Below are 23,649 nucleotides of genomic sequence, written 5' to 3'. Positions count from 1 at the left end.
CATTTAATTAAGTCATCTGTATGTTAGTGTTAAAAATAACATGTAAATTGCATTCGATAAAGACGTCTGCTTAATAGCTTAATAATAACTTAATACAACCAGTAAGATGGATTGTTTTCCAAAGTTATTTTAGGCATTTAGACACAGATTATCCAATTCTCTTCTGCTGCGTTTGTATGGAATTGTAAGCAGATTGACAAAGTTTCTAAAATTAAAACACCTGAGTAACAAGATATGAATGCCCTGCTTTCACACTGTTTATAGCATCAACATTTCCTGTTTCAGTGGATTGTTCTAAAAGAGATGACATTTTGAAAGCTGTTTGTTGTCCTTAGTGTTCACAGTTTTTATTAGAATTGTGTGCAATATTCATTCACTAAACTGGTATCTTTATAAACAGTAAGCAGTGAAGGCAGTGTAATAACTCGAGGTTTCCAGAACTTGTCCTCCTGCTATGTGCTTTATGCTGGTACATTTAGCCCCATTTTCATCAGGGTCCTTTCTAGTAAGCATGCTAGATTTGCCCGCTAGTTGGCCTACTTTACTCATAAGAACATAAGAAATATAAGAAAGTTTACAGAGGATCCTATCCAGTCTGTTTTTGAATGTTCCCAAATTGTCTCTTCAGCCACATCACTGGGGAGTTTGTTCAGATTATGACGCCTCTCTGAGTGAAGAAGTGTCTCCTGTTTTCTGTCTTGAATGCCTTGAAGCCCAATTTCCATTTGTGTCCCCGGGTGCGTGTGTCCCTGCTGATATGGAAAAGCTCCTCTGGTTTGATGTGGTCGATGCCTTTTATGATTTTGAAGACTTGGATCAAGTCCCCACGTAGTCTCCTCTGTTCTAGGGTGAAAAGGTTCAGTTCCTCAGTCTCTCAGTAGGACATTCCCTTCAGACCTGGAATAAGTCTGGTTGCTCTCCTCTGAACTGCCTCTAGAGCAGCGATATCTTTCTTGAAGTGTGGAGCCCAGAACTGTCCACAGTATCCAGATGAGCTCTAATTAGTGCTCTAGTGCATCATAACGTGAAGTTGTTAAACATTCTGCCAGACGGCCGTTGGAAAGATCCTCCACCTGAAACCCTCCACCTGTGCCTTTTGACCCAGATGAGATGAGATGACAAGGGTATTGAATTAAAGTATCCTGTACTATAACACTGAGAAGATGCACACCGCTACACAGCATATAAGACAGTGCATTACAGGTGTTGTCAACTGTTACGGAATTTACACCACAGAAAGGTCTCTGTTGATTCAATACTATATCATTAATGAGAAAAATAAACTGTGAGCAGCGGGGCAGCTGGCCAAGCCTGTGCGATGTTGTCTGGTGAGCCGTGCAGTCGAAGACCAAGGTCAAGCCTCTGCATGAACCTGTGGGATTCGCTGACCGCAGTTCAGGGATGGGTTTCACCTGAGCTTGGCTCGGCTCAGTGCGTGGCACCGGCCGCTACAGCGAGAGACCAGCGACTTGTTCACTTTGGGCCCCTCCAGAGAAAAGATAATCTACCGAAGCTGTAGGTTAAATCTGAATGTGGTTTTGTAAACTTTGCAGAGGAATTGATATTGTATGTATGAAAAAATAACTATATTCGACTTTCATGACCCTTTGTCCATATCGATTTGCACTGTTTATGTTGTTGTTGGTTATCAATTAAACACAGTCTGAGTCGGCTAATCCAGAGAGAGTTGCCGGTTCACTCAATATGTTATTGCTGCATAATCAATCTGCAAAGTGTCAGCTAGTTCAGACCCATTTTCCAGCCGTGAAATACATCTGAGACTTGCTTTTCTATTATGCTCAGGGCTACGAATCCACTCTGCCATTTCCCAGTCGAGTCCCTAACTGCACAGAGGTGTGTTTTTGTTTTGTTTGTTTGTTTGTTTTGTTAAAGATCTCTACCCAGAGACTGACTGTATTTTCACATAGTCAATAGGAGAACCGAAGGGGTATTACAAACATCACATTAATAAGCAATGTGATTCAAAGCATGTCACGGATACGCACGGAGAAAAGCAATGTTTTACTCAGTTTAATGGCAACTTGTAATTTATTTAGTTTGAGATGATGCTTTGTATGTTAATATTCTGTGGGTTTGTGGCTTCGAGCTCATTGGACTCGAGTTTGCATTCGATAATTGGTCTACTGCCTGATTTCGCAAGTAGTGGAAGAAATTGCTGCAGGTGCATTCCCGTAAACAAGAGACACCTGATGGCGTGTTCCCAGCATGCACTGCCATTGTGGACACATTTAACTCTGCAGCCTGTTATCAGTCACTTATTTACATATGACAAAATGAAAAGTACACCACATTCCTTTTCATTGTTTAAGCTTTGTGACAATTTTAAATGAATTGTGCTTCCTACCAAAGTCATAATTAGATGTGAAATGCCTACATGATGCAGTGGCCGGGTTCTTGATGCCTATAGTTACACCACACTGCAACACAACTTCAGGTTCTGCCGAAAATCAGAAATCACACGGTAAATTACAAACACGTGTGACCTTCCATAGATATACACGTCTTCTCTCTGGAAGAGAAGGTGGGAGAAATCTCAAGCTTTGCTGTCAAGGTGTTGATCTGCCTGTTGGTGGAACTCAGCCAGTCGTTAATTGGAGTGTCGCACTGTTGGCCGGTCTACAGGAGTTTGGGATGTGCCGGCACGCACACAGGAATAAAGACTGATGATCCAATCTCTTAACCGCACTCGAGTCCCTCTGAGACACCGCTGATAAGTAATTGAGCTCCAGCCGGGTGTCTCCTGTCTCCTCTCTCTGGCCTACAGGGCTCCTGCTTAGCAGCAGCCAAAGACAAATTTCCGTCCAAAGCCTTGCCTGAGTCGGGACTGATTTGCTGTCTGATGCTCTGATTGATAACCCAGGAAGAGTAAGGCTTGGATCTCCGATCAGCCAGACACACAGCTTGGCTCCTTCCTGGCAGTTCCCCTCCATCCCCAAGTCAAAGTCACCGAGTTGTTTTAAAGTCTTTTTTAAATCTCCACTCCAGAAGTAAAGTGGCCTTCGGTGTATTCCTGCAGCCCCGTGGATAAACACGAGTTAAGTGCTGTCATTGATGCAGCGTTTGTGTGTGTGTGTGTGTGTGTGTGTGTGTGCGTGTGTGTGAAGTGCTAATTACAGTGTTACAAAGAAGAGAGAGTAGCGAGTCAGACAATGCGATCAATTTAATGAATATAATTCTGTGGTATTTAGTTATGTAAAACTCTCTCGTTAAAACCGCTTTCAGTGTTGTGGAAGCAAATTAATCTGGGATGTAAAGACACAGAAACCTGTATTTAGTTGCATTAGCATGAGAGGAGCCTGTATAAAATCAGGAGTAATTTGTGAATACTTTAAATGTAAATGATGTTACTGTTGCTGTGTGGATATAGACACGGTATCAGGTGTCCTTCGGCAATGCTGGTAGCTGATGAAAACCTCCTAGAAACGTGTGAGAATACAAATATGATTTATCCATAAAACGAAATCGCTCAACATGACACTACTCTTATTTTGTATTGACTGATTTGTCTGTTCTTTATTCTAAGGACAACAATGACAGGATTGGATTTTAAAACCATGGTCAGGTTCTAACCACTTATACCAGCATTGAGAGTCGCACGAAACGTCCAGACGGGCTCTGTGGTTCGTCCGAGCGCTGGCCTGGTCTGTGCCAAAACAGGGCCGTGAAATACATCCATGGTCACGAAATTGACTGTGAAAATGTGTTGTATTGTATCTACTGAAGCCCATGTTGCAAAATGCTTTCAGTTTGATTTGAAATTGTGTGTGCTTCCGCTCAATTTTTGTGCTTGTGTGTTCGTGACACATCCCAGGGCCTGACTGTTGCATGTTGTGCTGATGTTGTGTTAATTCTTCTAGTCGTGCCGGTCATCAGATTTTCAAGACTTCAGCATCATGCCTGTGTCACACAAAACTTGAACTTAAAAGATCTTGTGAAAATGAAAGAAATATTTATGACTTAAATTATCCTTGATGGATATATTATAAGTGCATCACTTAAGGCAGAGTGCATGGCTGAGTTTATACTTTTTACAGAACACTTCCACACAAGTATGCATTATTACAACAGAGGAGAAAAAGTACAACATGACAATTCATTGTTCTCTGTTTATGACTGGTTTAACTACATGATTACAATATTTTTTTCTATGTAAACAAACTGAATATTGAGTACTGTAGGGCTTTTATTTTCAGGGCTGAACTCGTATCGTCTTCATATTATAGAAATTAATGACTCTGTCACTTGGCATTTCAGAGTAGACTCTAGCATGTTAATGAAAAACGGGAATTAATATACAAAAGAAGCCCCAGGGTGACAATGACAGACTTGTATTTGGTACAAAATCTATAAACATTTATAACTAAAAGTCAGGCCTTTATAAGCTTTTCAGATGGGTCTTCTTATTAAATTGAGTAATCAATATTTTTCATGCAAAAGAGTAATCTCTTTATATTCCCATCTTTTGCCCTTGAATTTCCTATTCACCCTTCCAGCAAAGTAGCTGAGATTGCCTTTAACATAATTTGAGGTTTGTCATTCGTTACCTGACAAAAGCCCATCTGATGTCACAAAGACCAAGCCGTCTGATCACTGAAGGGGTCGCCAGCGATGTCATCTGTCGCTGGCATAGCAGCACTGCTTTCAAATGACTTAAAACAAACCCCAAGAACTCGCTGCACGAATTTAACAAAACCAGAATCGATATAACAGGGTCTGCAATATATTCATACCAATGTGTGCCATGTCTAGCTAGGGAGATAAAGGGCTGCACCGAATCAATCTCAGCTGATGCAGAACTATCCCAGATCCACATCAACATCACAAAAGACATCACAGTAGCATGTAAACATTCACTCTGACAGGGGTTGTGAAGCCTGGTTTTTGAGATGTCTTCATTTGGTTGGAGGGCTGTTTTAAGGGGTAATGAGGGTTTAAGGGTTTCTTCTTCTTCTTCTTCTTACTGTATATTTTCAACTCATTTAAACTAATGTTGACGAACTGCAATAAATACAAATTTAAAAACCTGCCAGAATGTCTCTGTGTGCAGCAAGCCCTACACTTATTATTGCTGGTTGTCTACTGCTGGTCTTGGCACACTTTAGGCCCCTTAGTGCCAATTGGGCATCGTTTAAATGCCACGGCCTACCTGAGTATTGTTTCTGACCATGTCCATCCCTTTATGACCACCATGTACCCATCCTCTGATGGCTACTTCCAGCAGGATAATGCACCATGTCACAAAGGTCGAATAATTTCAAATTGGTTTCTTGAACATGACAATGAGTTCACTGTACTAAACTGGCCCCCACAGTCACCAGATCTCAACCCAATAGAGCATCTTTGGGATGTGGTGGAACGGGAGCTTCGTGCCCTGGATGTGCATCCCACAAATCTCCATCAACTGCAAGATGCTATCCTATCAATATGGGCCAACATTTCTAAAGAATGCTTTCAGCACCTTGTTGAATCAATGCCACGTAGAATTAAGGCAGTTCTGAAGGCGAAAGGGGGTCAAACACAGTATTAGTATGGTGTTCCTAATAATCCTTTAGGTGAGTGTATAATGTGTTTGTAACTATGGAATATCCAACCATTTTATACATTAATTTTAAGGCTTTGTATATGATTTTTTTTTGTCCATAGAATTAATTGGGCTCTGTTTGAACATGAACCAAAAAATCCCAAAACCAGCACATAGACGTTCTGGCAGGTTTTTAAATTTGTATTTATTGCAGTTCGTCAACATTAGTTTAAATGAGTTGAAAATATACAGTAAGAAGAAGAAGAAGAAGAAACCCTTAAACCCTCATTACCCCTTAAAAAAGCACTTCAACCAAATGAAGACATCTCAAAAACCAGGCTTCACACCCAATGGAGAGTCCTAAAAGTTTAAAAATGTGTAATCAATACATTGAGCATACACATAATTGTGTGATGTGTGAATAAGAAATAAGTAATTGCAATAAAGTGAAAACCTAATAGTAGGTTTTTAAAATGTCATTTTATGTCATAAACCAATTATATCTGATTGGGCATCAACACAATATGGTATGGTATTTCCAAAGCTAAACCAGATCTGAAGAAAACAATATTTTCCAGAGAGTCATCACTAGACTTTGTAAAACATATTTAAACAGCCTTTGATCAGCACTATATTGGATATGAAACCCCTGAGGGTGCAGGTCCTGACACTAGAGACAGGAGTCACTTTCATTTGAATCCAGATGCATGGCTTCGGGCTCCAGTGATACCCATCTGACCACACAATGCAGGAGTGACTCTAAAGCCAGGCAGTTGGCAGGTGGGAGACGGAGGATTATAAATGAAAGCGTACAGCGTTAAATCTGTGTTTCTTATAAAACAGGCTGCATGCTCTTCCACACCTCCATTGTTATTCTTTACAGTAGATAGTGACTTTTGCCTGAAGATTATTAATAACAATCCATTTTCTTTCTTTTTTTTTCCTGCTTTCCTCTTTTTTTTCCACTTTCTTCACATTTCCGGCATTGTAATCCTTCATCTTAATGGTTTGCACTCCTATAGAGCAGCCGAAACATTACAGAGAGACCAAACTCTCTCTCTCTGCTCGGCAGTAGCTTTCCGAGCTCTTTTCCCGGCTACGAGCACAGAGCGCATTATTCCCGCTGCTGACGGCCGAACCCAGCATGCGCTTTCTGCCCTCGCTAATAAAACCGTGGAGCTTTCTTGTCTGACCTCAGAGAAGTCATGTATAAAAGCTCCTGATAAAGACTGATGGAGCTGTCAAACCCAGGATGAAAAAGATCCAGGAGACGAATCTAAACTGTCAGAAAAATAACCTCCTAATGAGAGACAAACAGCAGGAATTACGGCCTCAGAAAGCTCTTGTTGCTCAGTCTTTGCTCGCAGGGTGTCTCAGTCCATTATGGGCTTTCTGCATGTTGTACCCTTACAATGAACTTCTGTTCACAAGTCTGTACATCTCTGATGTATGTATCATTTACATACCTGTAACCCTAACCTACACATTTACTAATATATTTGGTTATTAAACAATACTTATATATCAATGATATCTCTATGAAGGGTGTGGTGGTGTTGTTTGCTTGGTTAATGTGTTGTTGTTATCCTAGCAGGTAGGAGTAGATAGTCCAGTTTATTGAACAGCATCAGTGATTGATTGAGTCAGAAATCCTATATATATATAACTGAAGCTGAAAGTTTTCCCCTATATACTTGTTAAACGATGATATATGTTCAGAGTTTGCTGAACACCGATCCAGACCAGAGACAATGATAACGATAACGATAACGATTCCATTACATTGAACTGAGTTAAGACTGGGGGGGCTTGTAAACATGCGACGGCCAGAAATCAACGGATTTTAGGATAAATAAGAGCAATAGGAAAATAAATTACTAAGGCCGGCTTCATCTAATGGGATATAGACCAGACATTGTGTTTATGTCTACTGCAAAACCTTTGATAGATTGTTGGAGCAGTACTGTGTCTTCCCTTCTGCTGCAGATATCTGGTACAGCAAGATAAAGTGGTCTCTGTGGATCCTTCCTGCCTGTGCAGTTCCTGTTCGACCCAGCAGTGGGTTATAAGATTGAGGGTGGAAGTCTGACCCGAGCCATGGCGTGGTTTCAAAGCTCTCGTCCTTGAATGTCACAACCAAAGCTTTGTGTTGTGTTGGTACACAGACAGGCCCTCTCATCCTCATGTGCCATCGGTTCATGCAGGTCATCAGTGTTGGAAAATATGAGCAGATGGCTGTTCTGACATTCATATTAAAAAGGAACGGGACATTTGTCTTCTGCTTCAACTCATTACAGATGGAGGAGAACGCGTCCCATTCGCGTTGGTCACATCATCGTGTGGATCTTTTGTGTTCCCTGTTTCCGTCTTTCACAGATCGGATGATTGAGTGCTTTCAAGCACTTTAATATAAAACATTTTCTTTAGGAGGCGGTTATGAATGTGTGTTTGTTTTTGTTCATCTTGTGCTTTAGGCATTTAAAAAAAAAAAAATTCTGCACAGAAAGGGGGGCCCGTGTCTCATGTTGGGTCTCGGGAGACGACGGCACATTTGTTTCTTATTTATAGTTCCTAAAGCTGGCGCTGTGTAAAACATGCCGGAGGGGATTACTCGGGTGATAGTGATTTGGGATGGCTTTCTTCCTCTCGGCTCTCCCTTTTTGAACAAGCCATGTTTAACGCGTGAGCCTGGCTGCTTCGTTTTGAGTGGCTTTTCAAGTTGGTGATTGTGCTTTTCATTTCTGTAGTGCCTGCAACAGCCTGGCAACGACACATGGGAGAGTGACACAGAAGACAAATTAATTGCACCAGCAAAGGTGTGATATCTCTGGCTGTAGACCTAACAAGATCACAGAGTCTTGTGCCGGTGATGAAGCGCTAGGATGTTTGATTTTGTGTAGGACTTAAGGTTAATACATATGACTCAAACCCTCTCAGAAAGCAATTTCTTGATGGTAGCAAAACACGTAGACCAGGGGTGGCTAACCCCAGTCCAGGAGAGCCTCAGGGTCTACAGGTTTTGTTCTACGCAGATCATTAACTATTTTATTGAACCAATTGTGGGTCTTAATTAGGCAAAATGTCCCTGTGTTCAAGGGATCCAATGATTGGACTGCGACTCTCCAGGACCAGGGTTGGCCACCCCTGACTATGAATTGTAATGATTTTTGTCACACTTCAGCAGTGTGGTTTAACCATTTAATCCAAAGTAACTAATTGGCGATCTATTGAGCAGCCCACCGGCACGTCTACAAGTAATGATGATCACAATGGAAAGGTACCCCGAACAAATACCTTTTCAATCTGTATATTGTGGTTTAACATCCTTTTTACCCTGACAACCTGCTCCGTACTATAGTGAGACAATTATAATAGTCTCTCATCACTACAGACCAGGACTGAGTGAGAGGGTCCAGACAGCGGACGGGTGATCGTGTTGGTGTCAGTGGGTCAGTACCACCAGTGACGCCGCCTTGTGTCGTGTGTTCCAGAGACAACAACTTCATTAAGGATTTCCCGCAGCTGGCGGACGGGCTGATGGTGATCCCGCTGCCTGTGGAGGAGCAGTGCCGGGGCATCCTGTCTGAGCCGCTGCCCAACCTGCCGCTGCTCACAGGTGGGCAGGAACCGGGGACGGGGACGGGGGTGAGGGGACAGCCCAAAGGGGGGGAGACTGCGGCTCCTCACCACACCATTCGAAACCACCTTCTTTCATTTCCCCTTTCTTTTACTCTCTTTCCTTCATTCTTGAAGTATGAAAAGCCCTAAAAATTTATAAAACGCAGGTGTGAATCTCAAGAAGGAGTTCAGCTTCAGCGCTGACTTCTTAAATCATCACAGGAAACAGAACTCCCACCCGATCCTCAGTATAGGATTCAATAAATACACGGATGTTTAAAATGATCTGGTGAAAGAGCGAGGGGTTGACTCTTATCTTTGCCTTTGGGCCTCAATGTTGACTCCTTCTTAATGCATAAACCCTGATGGGTGATTCAGCATGTCTGGGTTCGGCTCCGTTATACCATCCTTCATCTCAACACCCTTTACAGTGAAAGAAGCCTGACATGTTTAACTACCTTATACTGTCTTTGTGCAAAGTTTTGAGACAGCAAATCCCCTGTGATGGTGGGATCCTCTGCCAATCACAATCGGGAAGACATTTGAGCAGTCAGACATGAGGTGCCTGGTGTCTGAACCCCGAGCTTCTGTTTCATTTCCTTTGAGGTTTAGTGAACAGTTATAATCAACTGGTGAGAAGGTAAATAAATTACAGTAAGGTACCAAAATATGCCTGCAGGAATATGGTGTTATTAAACAACAATAGCAAATTTCACAAGCATTGCGCTATTAAATACGTGTATTTGTTTTTTCATACTGCCCCTTGGAAGAGAGATACTCAATCGAGTGTCATTTACACAGAGAAACACACGTATTCCAATAAGATTTCATATATCGTCATCACATGCAAACAATAATATATATCTGAAATGTTTCACTTGTTAATGAGTGTTCCTCTCATGTCCCGTTTGATTCGTATCATACTGAAGATGCAGTGAATTGCTTTTCGCCCACACGGCCCGAAGTTGTGTTCACGCTGGGCTGTTCTGTGTTGATGTTGCAGGAGCTGCGAAGTTCAATGAGGCGATGGGGTACCCCATGGTCCAGCAGTGGAGGGTGCGCAGCAATCTGTACAAGGTGAAGCTCAGTGCCATCACATTGTCTGCAGGTACAGTAAACCCCACACTCCTCCTCGCCTCGCCCAGCTTCAGTTAATGCCATCCTAACAGCAGTTTAGTGCCCTCCTAACACAAAAACACTTCCCTTAACTCTCCACTGTACAGCAAGTGGCTCATCACCCTGGATTTGTGTAATTCATTTCCTGCGGCGTTCAAAGTCTAACCTTCGAATGCAAGTGCATGTATGGACTGTGCGAGTTGTGTGTTAAAATGTCAAAGACCTAAAAATGTATGGCAAACAGCAGAACATCCACTTTGTTTGTGCAGATGTGTTACAGAGACAGTTCCAGCTTGTTTTCATGCACTGTTACATCACTGCGCTCAGAATACAAGCTTTGTTACACTAATACACCTGCTTTTGCAAATAGGAAACAAAACCCACAGAGAACCGTTGACTACAGGCCAAGGAGCGGGGGGGTGTGAGTGTCTGTCCGTTAGCTTCGAGTGGAGCAGTGATTCGCATTGTTAAAACTGCGCTGTGTTTCTCCTGGTGGAGCGCCTTTGAGCAGCGTAAACCAATTTGTCATCTGTAGTAATGTCAGGGGAAACTACCAGATCTGTAATTTCTTCAGGTCAAAGCCTGAATTAGATCATAGCATTCACGAAACACAATAGAGCTTCCGTATGATTCAATGGAGGCCTTCATCCAGATAATACGAGAAGTAATGGAGCAAATGCGCTTTCGCTTCTTCCAATGAATCTCGATTTATTCAGGCAGATGTTGTGTGTTTCTCTCTGCAATCGCATCGCATCAGTGCCAGCGATGTTGGGCAGAAGTCACTCATCTCAGCAGGGTCTTCTGTTATTATTCACATTTCCACGTCCCCCCAATAAATACAGCTTTATTAGGTCAGCAGAGGCTGGTAATTATTATATATTTACGTATGCGTGTATTTTTTTGTATGTGTTTAACAAATATTACTCACCTTTGGGGAATTTGTGGAGAAGAAAACCCCAACGGTGACTCTGCACACATCATATAACCTGTTATACATTTGTCACAATTTGTTATTGTTTCACAATTTCCTGTATTTCCTGTATTATGACACCGACGTCCATAAGCTCCCCACAGGGATGGGGGTCTGTCAGAGTTAAATACGTGGTTCTGGAAAGTGTTCGGTGCTGATTGAAGAAGTGTATGCTTGTGTAAATCCTTAAACCCTCTGTTTGATGAGCATGAATGGTCCTCTGCAGTAATCTAGGGGCCATTGTTATTCATGCTAAGAGCCATGACCCACACAACACACTCGACACGACCAAAATACACGCTAAAGGCCGCCTGGCTGTTTCCCCCCCAGGCTTCTCTAAAGTGTTGAAGGTGCTGAACGCCGAGAGCACCAGAGAGGAGCTGCTGTCTTTCATCCAGCAGTACGGCAGCCACTACATCTCTGAGGCGCTATATGGCTCCGAGCTCACCTGCAACATCTACTTCCCCAGCAAGAAGGTTCAGCAGCAGCTGTGGCTCCAGTACCAGAAAGGTAAGGCCACGGGGGGGGGCTCCAACACAGCGTAGCCTGTACTCCAGCATCAGTAGTTTAAAATTCATTCATTTTTTTCCTAATTCTCTCTCTGATTTGATATATCTGGACGTACTGCTGCAGCTGCACAAGTGCCCAGGAGACAGACAGAGTCCAGGCACCAACTGCCCTGGCAATTTAATCTAAAAAGCAGTGTGAGAGCAAAGCAGATGACTGACACTTCTCTAATTAATAACGCTTAACCCTGCAGGCCTTTATACTGATACACTGATTCGAACTGAGCAGCTCTCAGCCAATCAGGGACCACCGCTGGTAAATGGCCTGGACTCATATTACATAAGAATGTAAGAACATATTATATTTTGTAAGTCGCCCTGGACAAGGGCGTCTGCTAATAAATAAATAAATAAGAAAATGTCCAATCGAGAGGAAGCCATTTGCCCCATCATGCTCATTTGGTGTCCATTAATAACTAAGTGATCAAGTATCCTATTCAGTCTGTTTTTGAATGTTCCCAAATTGTCTCTTCAGCCACATCGCTGGGGAGTTTGTTCAGATTGTGACGCCTCTCTTGAATCAAGTCCCATGTAGTCTCGTAGTCAGGTGAACGGTTCAGATTAATAACCTCATGGCTGGTGATTCTCTCTGCTGGTCCAGAACAGCAGCAGCTCTGCAGTTTCATTGGTGACTTGAACTCCAAAGATCATGAGTGATCATTTATACCAGGTTTATTTAATCTGTTCATTCAGACCTGAATCTTCTGCAGGTCCCCAGAAATGAGAGTCAATACTGTGGGTTTTAGGAACTCCCCCAAATACCTGTGCATTTCCAGGGGCCAACAACATTGTTTAAATACAAACACCTTCATACATATGTAAGCACTTCAGATCTATTTCAATGAATTTAGTATCTGTCTCTCCTGACGCATTTGATTGGGTAGGAATTACAACATTTAAAACAAAATCAACATCTGACGCGTAAAACTTCTAAAACACGGCTATTAACAGATTCTATAAGGGTTTTATTTTTCATATCATGGAGTTAATATTTTGCACCATGTTGAGTAGAGATTTCCTCTTTCTTGAGTTCAGTAGAACAACAGATCACAGCTTTTCACTCACCTGTTTTAAAGGGTCTGAGAGTGTTTTCGGCGGCTCGATTGTGCTTTCTACACACAACACAACTCAGGTGCATTTCTTTGTCAGATTTGAAAGCAGGTAATTTAGTTGTCAGGTTTGCAAATCATGCATTTCATCATACAGGTCAAAGATGCATCTTGTTTGAATATACGCTGTGATCCAATACATTAAATAAGGCAGAATAATGACCTAAAAGCGTAGTGGCACAGAACTACATATCTGTACATCTGTACCGGGAGGAGCTGTGATTGGTTTCTCCACAGCAACTCGTCATTGTAAGCAGTCTATTCCATTAGTAAGTCATTTACAATCGCAGCATAAATAAGATGAAGGAAACACATGAATATAAATATGCACACATATCACAGAAGCCTCGGGGTAACTCATGCACCACAGTACTGTGAATCATTAAGGTGTGTTGATGTTATATGATCCCTTGTTATCATCCAGTCGCACGTTTTGCTCAGATCAGATCCCATCGTCGTAGCAGGTTCCTGGCACGCCTGGGGTATCTAGAGATCACTCAACCAGTTTAACCACACAGGGTCCTTTAACCTGAAGCGGGTGAGGAAGTGCCTGCCGGTAAACGAGTGCCATTCCCATCCCTGTTGTCTCAACTGGGAACCACAATCAATCCTTTGCTAGGATCTCATACAGCACTTTCTAGGGGGAGAATTTTGTACAGTCTTATTATAATTACTTTTTTAAATAACATAACAAGAATCTAGATTTCATATTTTAAATAAATGTATATCTTTATTCCATGAATAAGAAACTCTGTCTCAATAGCTGCTAGCTATTTCGAGAGAGATATTATTTACTTGAAATGCACATATAATTATTTGTAATTGTTGTTTTGTTATTTGTTCACCATAGGAATGTTCCTCAGTGGCAGATTGACCCAGATATAGCCAGTGTGGTTTAGGCCCATACGTCTTGGCATACTGGACAGACTGCTTTTCATGTTTGTTTGTTTGGTTGGTTTGTTTTACTCTCCCTGACTATCATCGCATACTATCCATACTTCAGACCAAAAGCCCTGGTCTGCCTTGTCCCGGAGCAGCTTCCTCTAACCGAGCCCATTTGTCCTTTAGTTGTTCTCATGTTGTCTGTCTGAACCTCTTGACTCACACAGGGACGGTTGTTTTCCTGTCCTGCGGCTCCGTACGGCAGCTGAAGTGTATTTTGTGTAACATCACACAATTCTGTATCTGTCATGCTTTTCTTGACTCCTTGGTTTTCATTCGTCCGATTCTGTTGGGACATTTCCTTGTTCTCTTTCTCTTGCCTGTCTCAATTACTCTCTTCTGAAACCTTATTTTTTTATGTGTCAGGAATGTTGGTTTGAGTACAAACAAAACATTCACAAATATGAAAGAAATGCTAATATTGTTAAGCCGAACTGAAAGTAATCTGATCCCCGCGAGGAAAGTGGATATGGAAGGAATACTCGAACCACATTTTGACAGTCCTCTTAAAAGAGAGGCCGAAAGAAACAGTCGATTATTCCGACCGCAGGAATGCGCAGAGTGGGATTTCTACACGGCCGTCAACATTTCTAATAAAGTCTTCAGATTTAATCATAATAAAAAAAGAATACTCTGTATGGATGGGCGGCACAGTGATTGTATGATGTATGATTTATATATATATATATATATATATATATATATATGATATAACCTACCTTAAGGAGACAAGTCATAGCAAAAAAATAGACTGTGTTGACTTGGAGAGACAAAAACGTGTGTCCAATAATTAAATATACAGCTCTGGAAAAATTGAGAGCTGTTCCAGAGCTGTATATTTGGGTGGCACAGTCGTTAGCACTGCTGCCTCACAGCTCCTGGGACCCGGGTTTGATTCTGCATGTTTCCCTGTTTGTGTGTGTGTGTGTGTGTGTTGCCCTGGTGTCCCCTGCCTTGCATCCCATACTGATCCTTTTGTGGCTTAGATTTTTTGTTATCGTTGTTATCGTCTCCGGTCACTGTCATGTTAAAAAGCTCGGCTACGTGGGATTAGTTTACAACTGCCAGGTATCTTTTTACTCAGTGGCTTGTAGTGGTATTTTAAGTTTCCTTCAGTCACACAAAGGCACCCAGTCCTTGAAAAGCCAACGCATTGTACAGCAGCGTTGACACATTTCTGTATCTGCCAGGGATCAAAAACGGACTTGAACTGTCCGCTGCTGTGCTGCTGCGCTCTTATGTAACTGCACTCACTTCATTAATTGAACCTGAATGGCCAGTAAAAATGTGCTTCCATATTAAAAACCACTGTTTTAAATATGTGTAACAGAAACTCGAGCTACATGAATATGTTACGGTCTCACAATTCAAAACCACGTGTGGAAACATCATCACCCACATCATTAGTTTTATATATAATGATGGGTAAAATGTTGACTTCCTGTGCTGTTAATAATGTGTTCAGGGTTCATTCAAGTCGTGACACTTAAGTCAAATCTGTTCATGTTTTTGGCCTACTTGGAATTTCCACCCAGTCATATAACAAGCTTCTCCAGTTAATTGATAGAGTGAGTTTTAATTGTGTGACCTGTAATGGATATAATGAATTGAAACATTATGATACAAATAATTGTGCATTTCCCTGTGTTTGTTTTAAAGGATTATTCTGTGCAATGTGCTCGAGCCGACAACATTGAGGAAAATGCTGAATAACGCAAAATTAGGGAAATGAATGTGTCCTTGTACTGTTTGTTGTAGTCATTTGAAAATGTAGTTGATATGCTTCACAAAAACACTGACAGCCATGCAATCCACACCGTTTTACACAAACTTGAAGGAAACTGCCACACGTGCTAATTGATCTCACAGATAATTATTTTGTTGCACCAAAATTAAGATGAATTGATTAATGAATGCCTTCTGATGTCAGAGTACCGAGTGGAATTAAAGATCAAACTGTAGCTCCATGCTATCAGACCAGTGCAGTCTGCAGTGCGGATGCAAATTACGATCATGGTGATTCCTGGTTCAGAAAATGTTTAGTTTATTCACTGCACCCAGATGCCACATTTTGTTATGGAAATTTAAACAAAACAAACAGAAAAGCGCTGATATGAAGGGAAGGGTTCTGATAAAGTAATCTCTCATCCTTGAAAAACTGCTTGCTGATAATACTCACTATAATGCTCTTCTCAAATAATTAATGTTTCATCCCACAGACTAGCCCGCAGTAACTATCTTGCATTTGCTCTCAACCTGAATGGCTCATATCATGTTTCCAGACATTTGAGAAACTGGAAAAACTAGCTGACACGAAGTCCTTCTAAAACACAGGGGCACCACACATCACTTTCTGCAGTGGAAGCATAAGTCCCCAGTTCATAAGGTTAGAAAAAATCACACACTGACCCTATTTACTGTATTGAGAGGATGACTGAAGTCTGTCCATTGTGTATCATTGCAGCTCTCTGGACACAGTGTTTGGGTCGGGCTTCATTATTTGGGCACCTCGTTATTCAATTTCATGCTCTATGCAATGATGGAATCGGTCGGTTTTCATCAACATTAAACACAGACGGGTGACAAATTAAAGGAAACATCATACTCACCAAACTATGCAGTGACCCTCGTGCCCTGTGGATGGGGCACTGTCATCCTGGAAGAGACCACTCCCATCAGGATAGAAATGTGTCACCACAGGATAAAGGTGATCACTCAGAATAACTTTGTCATGATTTGCAGTGACCCTTCCCTCTAAGGGGACAAGTGGACCCAAACCATGCCAGGAAAATGCCCCCCACAGCATAACAGAGCCTCCGGACCCCCTCACTGTAGGGGTCCAGCAGTCAGGCCTGTCCCGTTCTCTTGGTGTCCCACACATGCACTCGCCCACTTGTCCAGAATATGGTGAAGGATGACTCATCATCTATGTAGACCAGTGCCTATGGTTTGTGCACCACTGAACTCTCAGATGTGCATTTGTCTCTGTGTCGTTCTCAATTGACTGTTCTTGCTGACGGTCTGATCACATCCTGCACTGACATTCTCAGTCACCTGGGAAAGAGTTGCTCTTCTGTTTGTCCTTGCATATCACAGTAATGCACGAGCATCGCGGTCATGGAATGAGCGCTTTCTACCACAATGTCCAACCCTGTTGACTGATGTGTTTCCCATAGATCTCAATGCAGATGTAACTTTATTGAAACACTAGCCAGTTGAGCATCTGTGTGGCCATCTTGATCCGAAATCGAGGTCAACTGGGCCTCCTCAGCATTTGTGTACATGCAGTTAACATCCTGCCATGCTCTGTGCTTCATTGTATCATGCAGTACACCTGTTTGGAGGCGTCTGCATTCATTATGTTCCTCCACTCATTTATTCAGGTTTTTCCTGTAATTTGTCACCCATCTGTATATATACGTGTGCTTATATATCAATGGTTTGATTGATTATGAACTGGAAACACATTACATGACAAGAGTTTAATGATCTGACAACCTCTCCATCACACAGAAGCCCACACGTCTATCCATTCAGATTGATAGCACCCAGCAGGTATTTATTAAACATTACAAATATATAAATAAGAACAATTTTACACAGACAGACCGAGATTGTAGCAACACACAGTTGTAGTGAAATATACAACACCAACATTAGGCATCACTGATAGTGTAGATCTCAGAAGTCCCCTCATAATGCAGGGCAGAGGTGCCCAAAGCCCAGTTCTGCAGAGCTGGATCTGGCAGGATAATAATATTCTTTGATCTGCCAATAGCCCAGATGGTAATTGTGTACAATTAAGCAATTAATTAGTAATGTAGGTCAGAAAAGGACTAGATATGTTCATGGTCCTTCCAGAGTCGACACAAGATCTGGACAGAACTCTGCCAATTTCATCACATCTTCCTCTCTGGATCTTACAGATGATAAATACAATTATTCAACACTTATTTAGACTGAACAGCTGTATCATGATTTACAGATTAAAAAGGCCAGACCCCTGTACCATTCCCCCCCCCCCACGCCAAAATAGCCACATCTGGACAGAAGCACACTGACGCTTAACCTTCATGTAAAAAGGAGCCATTAGAGGACAGTGTGTGTACAATAGGCTAAACGCTATGGTTTCCACGGCCTATGGATCGAGCTTCTCTGCAGATGTAAGGCAGTGCATTGCGTGAGGCTCGGGGGCTTCTATATAGAAAAGAAGTACTTAATTAACTGGCCAAAATCCTTATTGATTGCAGGTAGAATTTACTATTGCAGTAAACAATTAAAGACATGGGAATGTGAGGGGCCCAATAAATAAACTGTACATTAAATCGTGCCCCGTGCGTCAGTGAAGGCTTCAGCGATTACAAAACATCTTCTATTATACAAAATCACACACAAGGAAATCTGCACACAAGCTTGATTGGTGATAAATATCAAAACAGTCTGATCAGCCCCTGTAGTTATTGCTCCCTGGGCTCTAGAATGGCTGCGTGACACCGCAAACAGGAACAAGTTTTCCGGTGAGATTCTCTGCTGCGGAGGAAACCTGGGATAAAGTGACGGTGTGGCTTTGCCTGCAGGCGGCACTCCTAACAGGTGGACGACCGTCTCCTCTGCTGGTAGCTGTACACCTTGACGCAGTGGTCCCAGCAGTCCAGCACCAGCAGCTGCCCCTTGGGCGTGACGGCGACCCCCACGGGGCACGTTAACCCCTCCCGGATCAGGATGTTGAAGCCCCCGTCTTTGGGGAACTGCAGGATCTCCTTGCGGCCGCTGTCGGACACCAGCAGGTCCCCGTGGGAGTCGACGCACATGCCGGTTATGCACCGGAAGTCCTCGCTCTCGGAGAAGAAGTGGCTGAGCTGCTTGCCCAGCTGCCCATCGGTTCCCACAGAGCCGATGGAGAATCCGCCCTCCAGGTGGTGCTCATTGTGCCGGTTCTCGATGTTCAGGCCCAGCCCCTGTGTGAAGTACACCGTCCCCGAGGGGTCGCAGGTGACGAACTTCGGCCGCACGGCCGAGCACAGCCGGTTATAGTTCACCACGCCGACGTTGCGGTCCACCGCCAGGCACCAGAGCTTCCCCCCCTCCAGGTCCGACACCACGAACTGCCCCGAGGGCATGGCGGCAATGCCCCATGGCTTGATCAGCTGGTTCTTGTGGCAGGCGATGCAGTGGCCGTCCGCCGTGTACACCTTCACCGAGTTGTCGTAGTTGTCCGTCACCCCGATCAGGCCCTGGGGGTTGATGGCGATGGACAGTGGGATGAGGTTGGGCAGGTCGGCGCCCAGGAAGCTCAGGACGAAGTTGTCGATGCTGCTGGGGTTCCGGCGGATCTCCTTCTGGAAGCCCTTGCGGTTGAAGATCTGAATGCGGTAGTTGCCCCGATCCGCCACCAGCACCTCCCCCTGCGCGGTGACGCAGATGCTCACGGGCAGGTTGAACATGCCGGGCAGGGTCCCCTTGCAGCCCATCTTCTTGATGAACTGGCACAGCTGGGATCCAGACGCCACTGGCTCCAGAGACTTGGGCTTGAAGCTCGGTGAGGCACACGCCTCCTCTACCAGCATATCGACGCCGTGGTACAGATCCATGGGCGCTGCCGCTGCGTCCTGGCTCTCCTCGTCCGTGTTGACGATACATGGCTTGGTCACGACATGACCCACGTCCAGAGCCTCCGGGTGCTCCGCTTTGACCAGCTCCGGGTCCTGGAGCTTCAGCAGCGCCGGCAGGTTGCTCTTCAGGTCCAGCTCCTCGTCGTCGGCCGTCTCCTCGAGCAGAGCCACGTCGGCCTGTTTGATCTTCAGCGTGAGGTAGTCGCAGCGGGAGACCACCTGCACCTCGGCAATGTTCAACAGGTAGGTGTGCTCCTCCAGGGTCTGGGTGTTGAGTTTCTCGATCTCGCCCATGGAGGTGGCGAACGCTTTCCGCGACTTTGTCAGCTCCTCCTGCAGCCTGAGCTCGGCCTTGGCATAGTCCTGCTGCACGGCCTTGTACTTCTGCCGCAGGGACTTGGAGATGCTGTCGATCGTGGCCTTCTTCTTCTGGATGTTCCCCATCATCTCCCGCAGGACAGCCAGCTTGGTGCCCACCTCCTTCCTGCGTTGCTCCGCGGCTACACGCAGGGGCAGGACGCTGTGGCCCTGGTGCTGGTGCTCCTGGCCCTTGCAGGCGTCGCAGAGCACCATGCCGCAGCTCTGGCAGTACTGCCGCGGCAGCCGGTTCAGGCAGCCCTTGCACATGAGGCCCACGGCAGTGCTGGAGCTCACGCAGTCGATGATCTTGAGCACCGTCAGGTTGTCGGCCAGCTGGGAGATGCTGCTCATGCGGGAGACCTTGCTGCAGAAGGGGCAGCGGACTCCGTTGATGGTGCTGGCCAGGAGCTTCTCCAGGCACTGCCTGCACACGGTGTGTCCGCACTGCAGGAGTTTGGGGCGCAGCTGCTCCTGGTTGAAGGTCTCGAGGCAGATGGGGCACTCCAGGACCTCCCTCACCACGTCCGGGTGCAAGGTTGCTGCGGAGGCCATGGCTGCGCTTCACTTCACCTGAGAGAGGAAAAATTATATTGATTTAGCAAACTAAACAGCCTGGGGCTTTGGTGTCATTGTGGCTGGAGAGCAAATAACGGTTACGCTCCCTGTCCTGCTGCTCCTGCTGTCACATTTCTGTCCAGTCTACACTTTTAAAGGCTTGAGCACTTCCGTTTTCTTACAGCTTTTCCATATGTCGCTGTATTTATTCTCTCTCTACCTTCCTCGAAGATCCGACTCATTCAGTTTTCAATGCAGAAAGGTATGCAGTGGAATTATGATGTCACTGCTGTACCAGCAGTTCAGGGATAATAACAATCTCTTAAAACCAAAACATGAATTCTGGTTTATGTTTTCCAGAAAGGGGAGCGAGCGAGCGCACAATGTGACAGCACCCCCCAACCACAGCAGTGCATTACAGGCTGATATTGAGCTTCGAAAATGTAATAGACGTTACTTAAAATAATGGTTCTAACATAAGTGGAATGTAGTATATTTCTGAACCCCACTATACGCTCTTTAAATTGACCATGAAATATACAAACCAGTTAAATAGCCTTTGCCTCTGAATATATCAAACATGAGATATAATTTAAATTAACTTGATTTGTGGAAGAAAACCCTCATGTCTTGTGTTCCAAGACAAGCTGGACAGTCATGTTTAGGCCAAGGATTGGGGTTTATTGACCTAGTTCACTACTGTACAAACCCACTGTACTGAGCAAAAATAACAACATAGTGCATGTATATAAGTGTTGTGCATGTGCTTATTCGAGATTTCAGTCTCTGCAGCGACAGAGCTGTGCTTTAAGGGACGTGTCCGTGCCCTGCCTGCGGTGTGGCTGTGCGGAGGGCCGGGCTGCTGAGCCCACATCCCACAGCAGGGCAGCCCCGGCCCGCATCGGTGCGCGGAGTCATGGCGGCTAATGAGGCCCCCCCGCCCGGCGCGGCTCGTCTCTTACCTGCGTCTCCGGCAGCGTCACCCGAGCGGCCCGCCAGCCTCCGCTGCGCCAGGAAGGACTGCGGCTGCAGGCTGTGACGTCCGCACTGGCGCCTCGGGCCCGCCCACAGACCGAGCCCATTGGCTCTCCCGTACCCTGCCCGCCCATAAAGCGATCCCATTGGCTTTTCCGTGCCATGCGCGATTCAATTGGCGAGCCGATTGGCCGCGCTGTACATCAATCATGCAGAATTGGTCAGGTGTCATGTGTTGCTGGGAAGTGGAGTTCGTTTCATTAGACATGTTGACCTGTAAGACTTTTACAGCACTTTTGAGAATGGCCACATCACATCGCATTGCAATCACTGTGGCGTGTAAAGAGCACCACATTTACACAGACACTCGGTACCATACTTTGAACACAAGGTGTCACTGCAGCCTATACTTCAGAGATCATAGTGAACTACCTAAACGCACACACAAATACATTTAATGTATGCTTAATTGGTAATAGGTATAAGTGTATTCGCTTTGAAATCACTACAAGAGTACAGATTCAACCTGTAGCTTCAAATATACGCGTGTGTGTGTAATTGGTAAAGGTCAATCATCTGGTTGGTAGGTGGTCAATTAATCATACACCCAATGCAGGGGTGCAGGTGTGACTTTCGCCTCTGTTAGGTAAGCTTTGGGAATTTAGGTAGGGGACCACCGTGAAACACTTACATTTCAATACGTAATTTCACATGCGATGTTAATGCCGTAAACGCAGCGTCACAGTCCCATCACTGCGCATGTCACAGGAGATCACGCCGCACTGCTGCTTCCCTGCAAATGCGGTAATAATAGTAATTAATAATCATCCTTCCAGAAGCCGCCGTGTGCATTAATATCACAAGAGACGTCGTTCGCATGGCTGTAGCACAATGAACCGACTCAAACATATACTTGTCTGTAAGTTTAACGTTTTTATTCTCACTCTGCCATAAACTACAGCAGCTGTGCAATGACATGCATAATTACTGACAGCAATCCCCAAAACTAAAGAGTTCATTCACTGTCTGTATTTGACATTTCTGTAGTCTGTGTCCTTCTGCAGTTTCATATTGTTCGAGACTGAAATGAATATGAAATGCCGTCACTAGATGGCAGTGTAAGCTCGTAGATTGATACTCTGGTTTATTGGGCTGTTTTATGGAACCGCCAGCGTTAATGTAACGTTTCAAAAGTCTGTCATTGCTGATCGTCCCTTATCATTTTCAAGTTCATTGTATTGCATAGGTTTAATAGTTACTGTATAGTAACACAGTAGTAGAGTGTTGAGTATTTGCAGGTTAATTTTCTTGTTCCTATGTAATTAATCAAATGTCATCAATGTCATGTCATCATCATCATAATTGACGGTAGTAATATTTGTAAGTAAGCGTTGGTACTTGTACAAGTACTGCATAGCTACAATGAAATCTTTCTCTCAGATTGGTTCTCCATGAGCGATAAAGTCTGTGCACTTGTATCTCCCCGTGACACAACTCCCCAGTGCCTCGTAAGACATCGCTGTCTCAACAGCCTCCCAAACCACTTCAAATTTCTGTTTTAAAACAAGACTTTCTGAGAATTGCCTGATTGTGTCTGAAGGCTGTAAATATTGTATTCCTTTGGTCATTATCAAGACAAACTATTTAACTGAACTGAACTGTCAGGCGATGGAGGACTGTTGAGCGATGGTGTCTCGATTCACAAGTCCATCAGCTCAGTGAAAAACAGCTTCCACTATATCAACTGTCCAAACAGCAGCCGTGTTCACAGTCTGGTTATTCTTCAGCCGACATGGTCTTCAGATATTAACCTAATAAACGATGTCTGTCATCAGCAGCTGCATATAAATACATACACTAAGAATAAATTCACTTAAACTCTTCCCTGGCACGGGTCAAAAGAGATGAATGGGCCGAGGTTCACAGTTTTAGTTTAATTCAAGGGTTATTTGGGTGGATGTGTTGCTCTTGCCGGTTCCTGGCCCCGGGACAGGGCCTACTGTGGCTGAGAGAACATCAGAAGCATCATAAAACCTTGCCTGGTAATAAATATCTCAAAATATGTGTCACTCATTGTCATAAATTGCACTTGAAAAGGTTTTATTTCCAGAAAAAAAAAGTTTCCATTTTCATCTATCTGTAAACCCTTTTGGCAACAAATTATATGTTTCATTTCATAAAAATAATTGCATGAAAGAATAATAAAAATAAGCCTTTTGTTCTTAAAGAAAATAGTTGAAGAGTGAGGTTGCTGTGTGTCGGCAGTTTATTTTTATTGCCTTCA

General features: G+C 44.0%; 2 protein-coding genes across 2 annotated transcripts in view; one reads left to right on the top strand and one right to left on the bottom strand.

The window, feature by feature from the left end:
- The window catches only part of astn2 (astrotactin 2), a 492,640-nt gene that overhangs the window by 353,819 nt on the left and 115,172 nt on the right, over nucleotides 1-23,649 (top strand). Inside the window, exons 14-16 of the mRNA XM_066712608.1 lie at nucleotides 9,034-9,158; nucleotides 10,164-10,268; nucleotides 11,577-11,756. Coding sequence (XP_066568705.1) covers nucleotides 9,034-9,158; nucleotides 10,164-10,268; nucleotides 11,577-11,756 — 410 coding nt within the window. The remainder of the gene's footprint in view (nucleotides 1-9,033; nucleotides 9,159-10,163; nucleotides 10,269-11,576; nucleotides 11,757-23,649) is intronic.
- Nucleotides 17,331-21,433, bottom strand: trim32 (tripartite motif containing 32). Its single transcript, XM_066712609.1, has 2 exons — nucleotides 21,353-21,433; nucleotides 17,331-20,405 (listed from the first exon to the last, which is right to left on the bottom strand). Exon 2 carries the CDS (start codon nucleotides 20,385-20,387, stop codon nucleotides 18,450-18,452), a length of 1,938 nt encoding a protein of 645 aa, XP_066568706.1. The 5' UTR covers nucleotides 20,388-20,405; nucleotides 21,353-21,433; the 3' UTR covers nucleotides 17,331-18,449.

This window comes from Amia ocellicauda, chromosome 9, assembly GCF_036373705.1.
Source record: "Amia ocellicauda isolate fAmiCal2 chromosome 9, fAmiCal2.hap1, whole genome shotgun sequence".
NCBI lineage: Eukaryota > Metazoa > Chordata > Actinopteri > Amiiformes > Amiidae > Amia > Amia ocellicauda.
The sequence above is the reverse complement of the archived record's forward strand: the minus strand, read 5'-3'. Positions and strand labels throughout refer to the sequence as shown.

Excerpts from the sequence above, each read along its gene's own strand:
- trim32 (XM_066712609.1), bottom strand. The coding sequence starts at position 20,387 with ATGGCCTCCGCAGCAACCTTGCACCCGGACGTGGTGAGGGAGGTCCTG.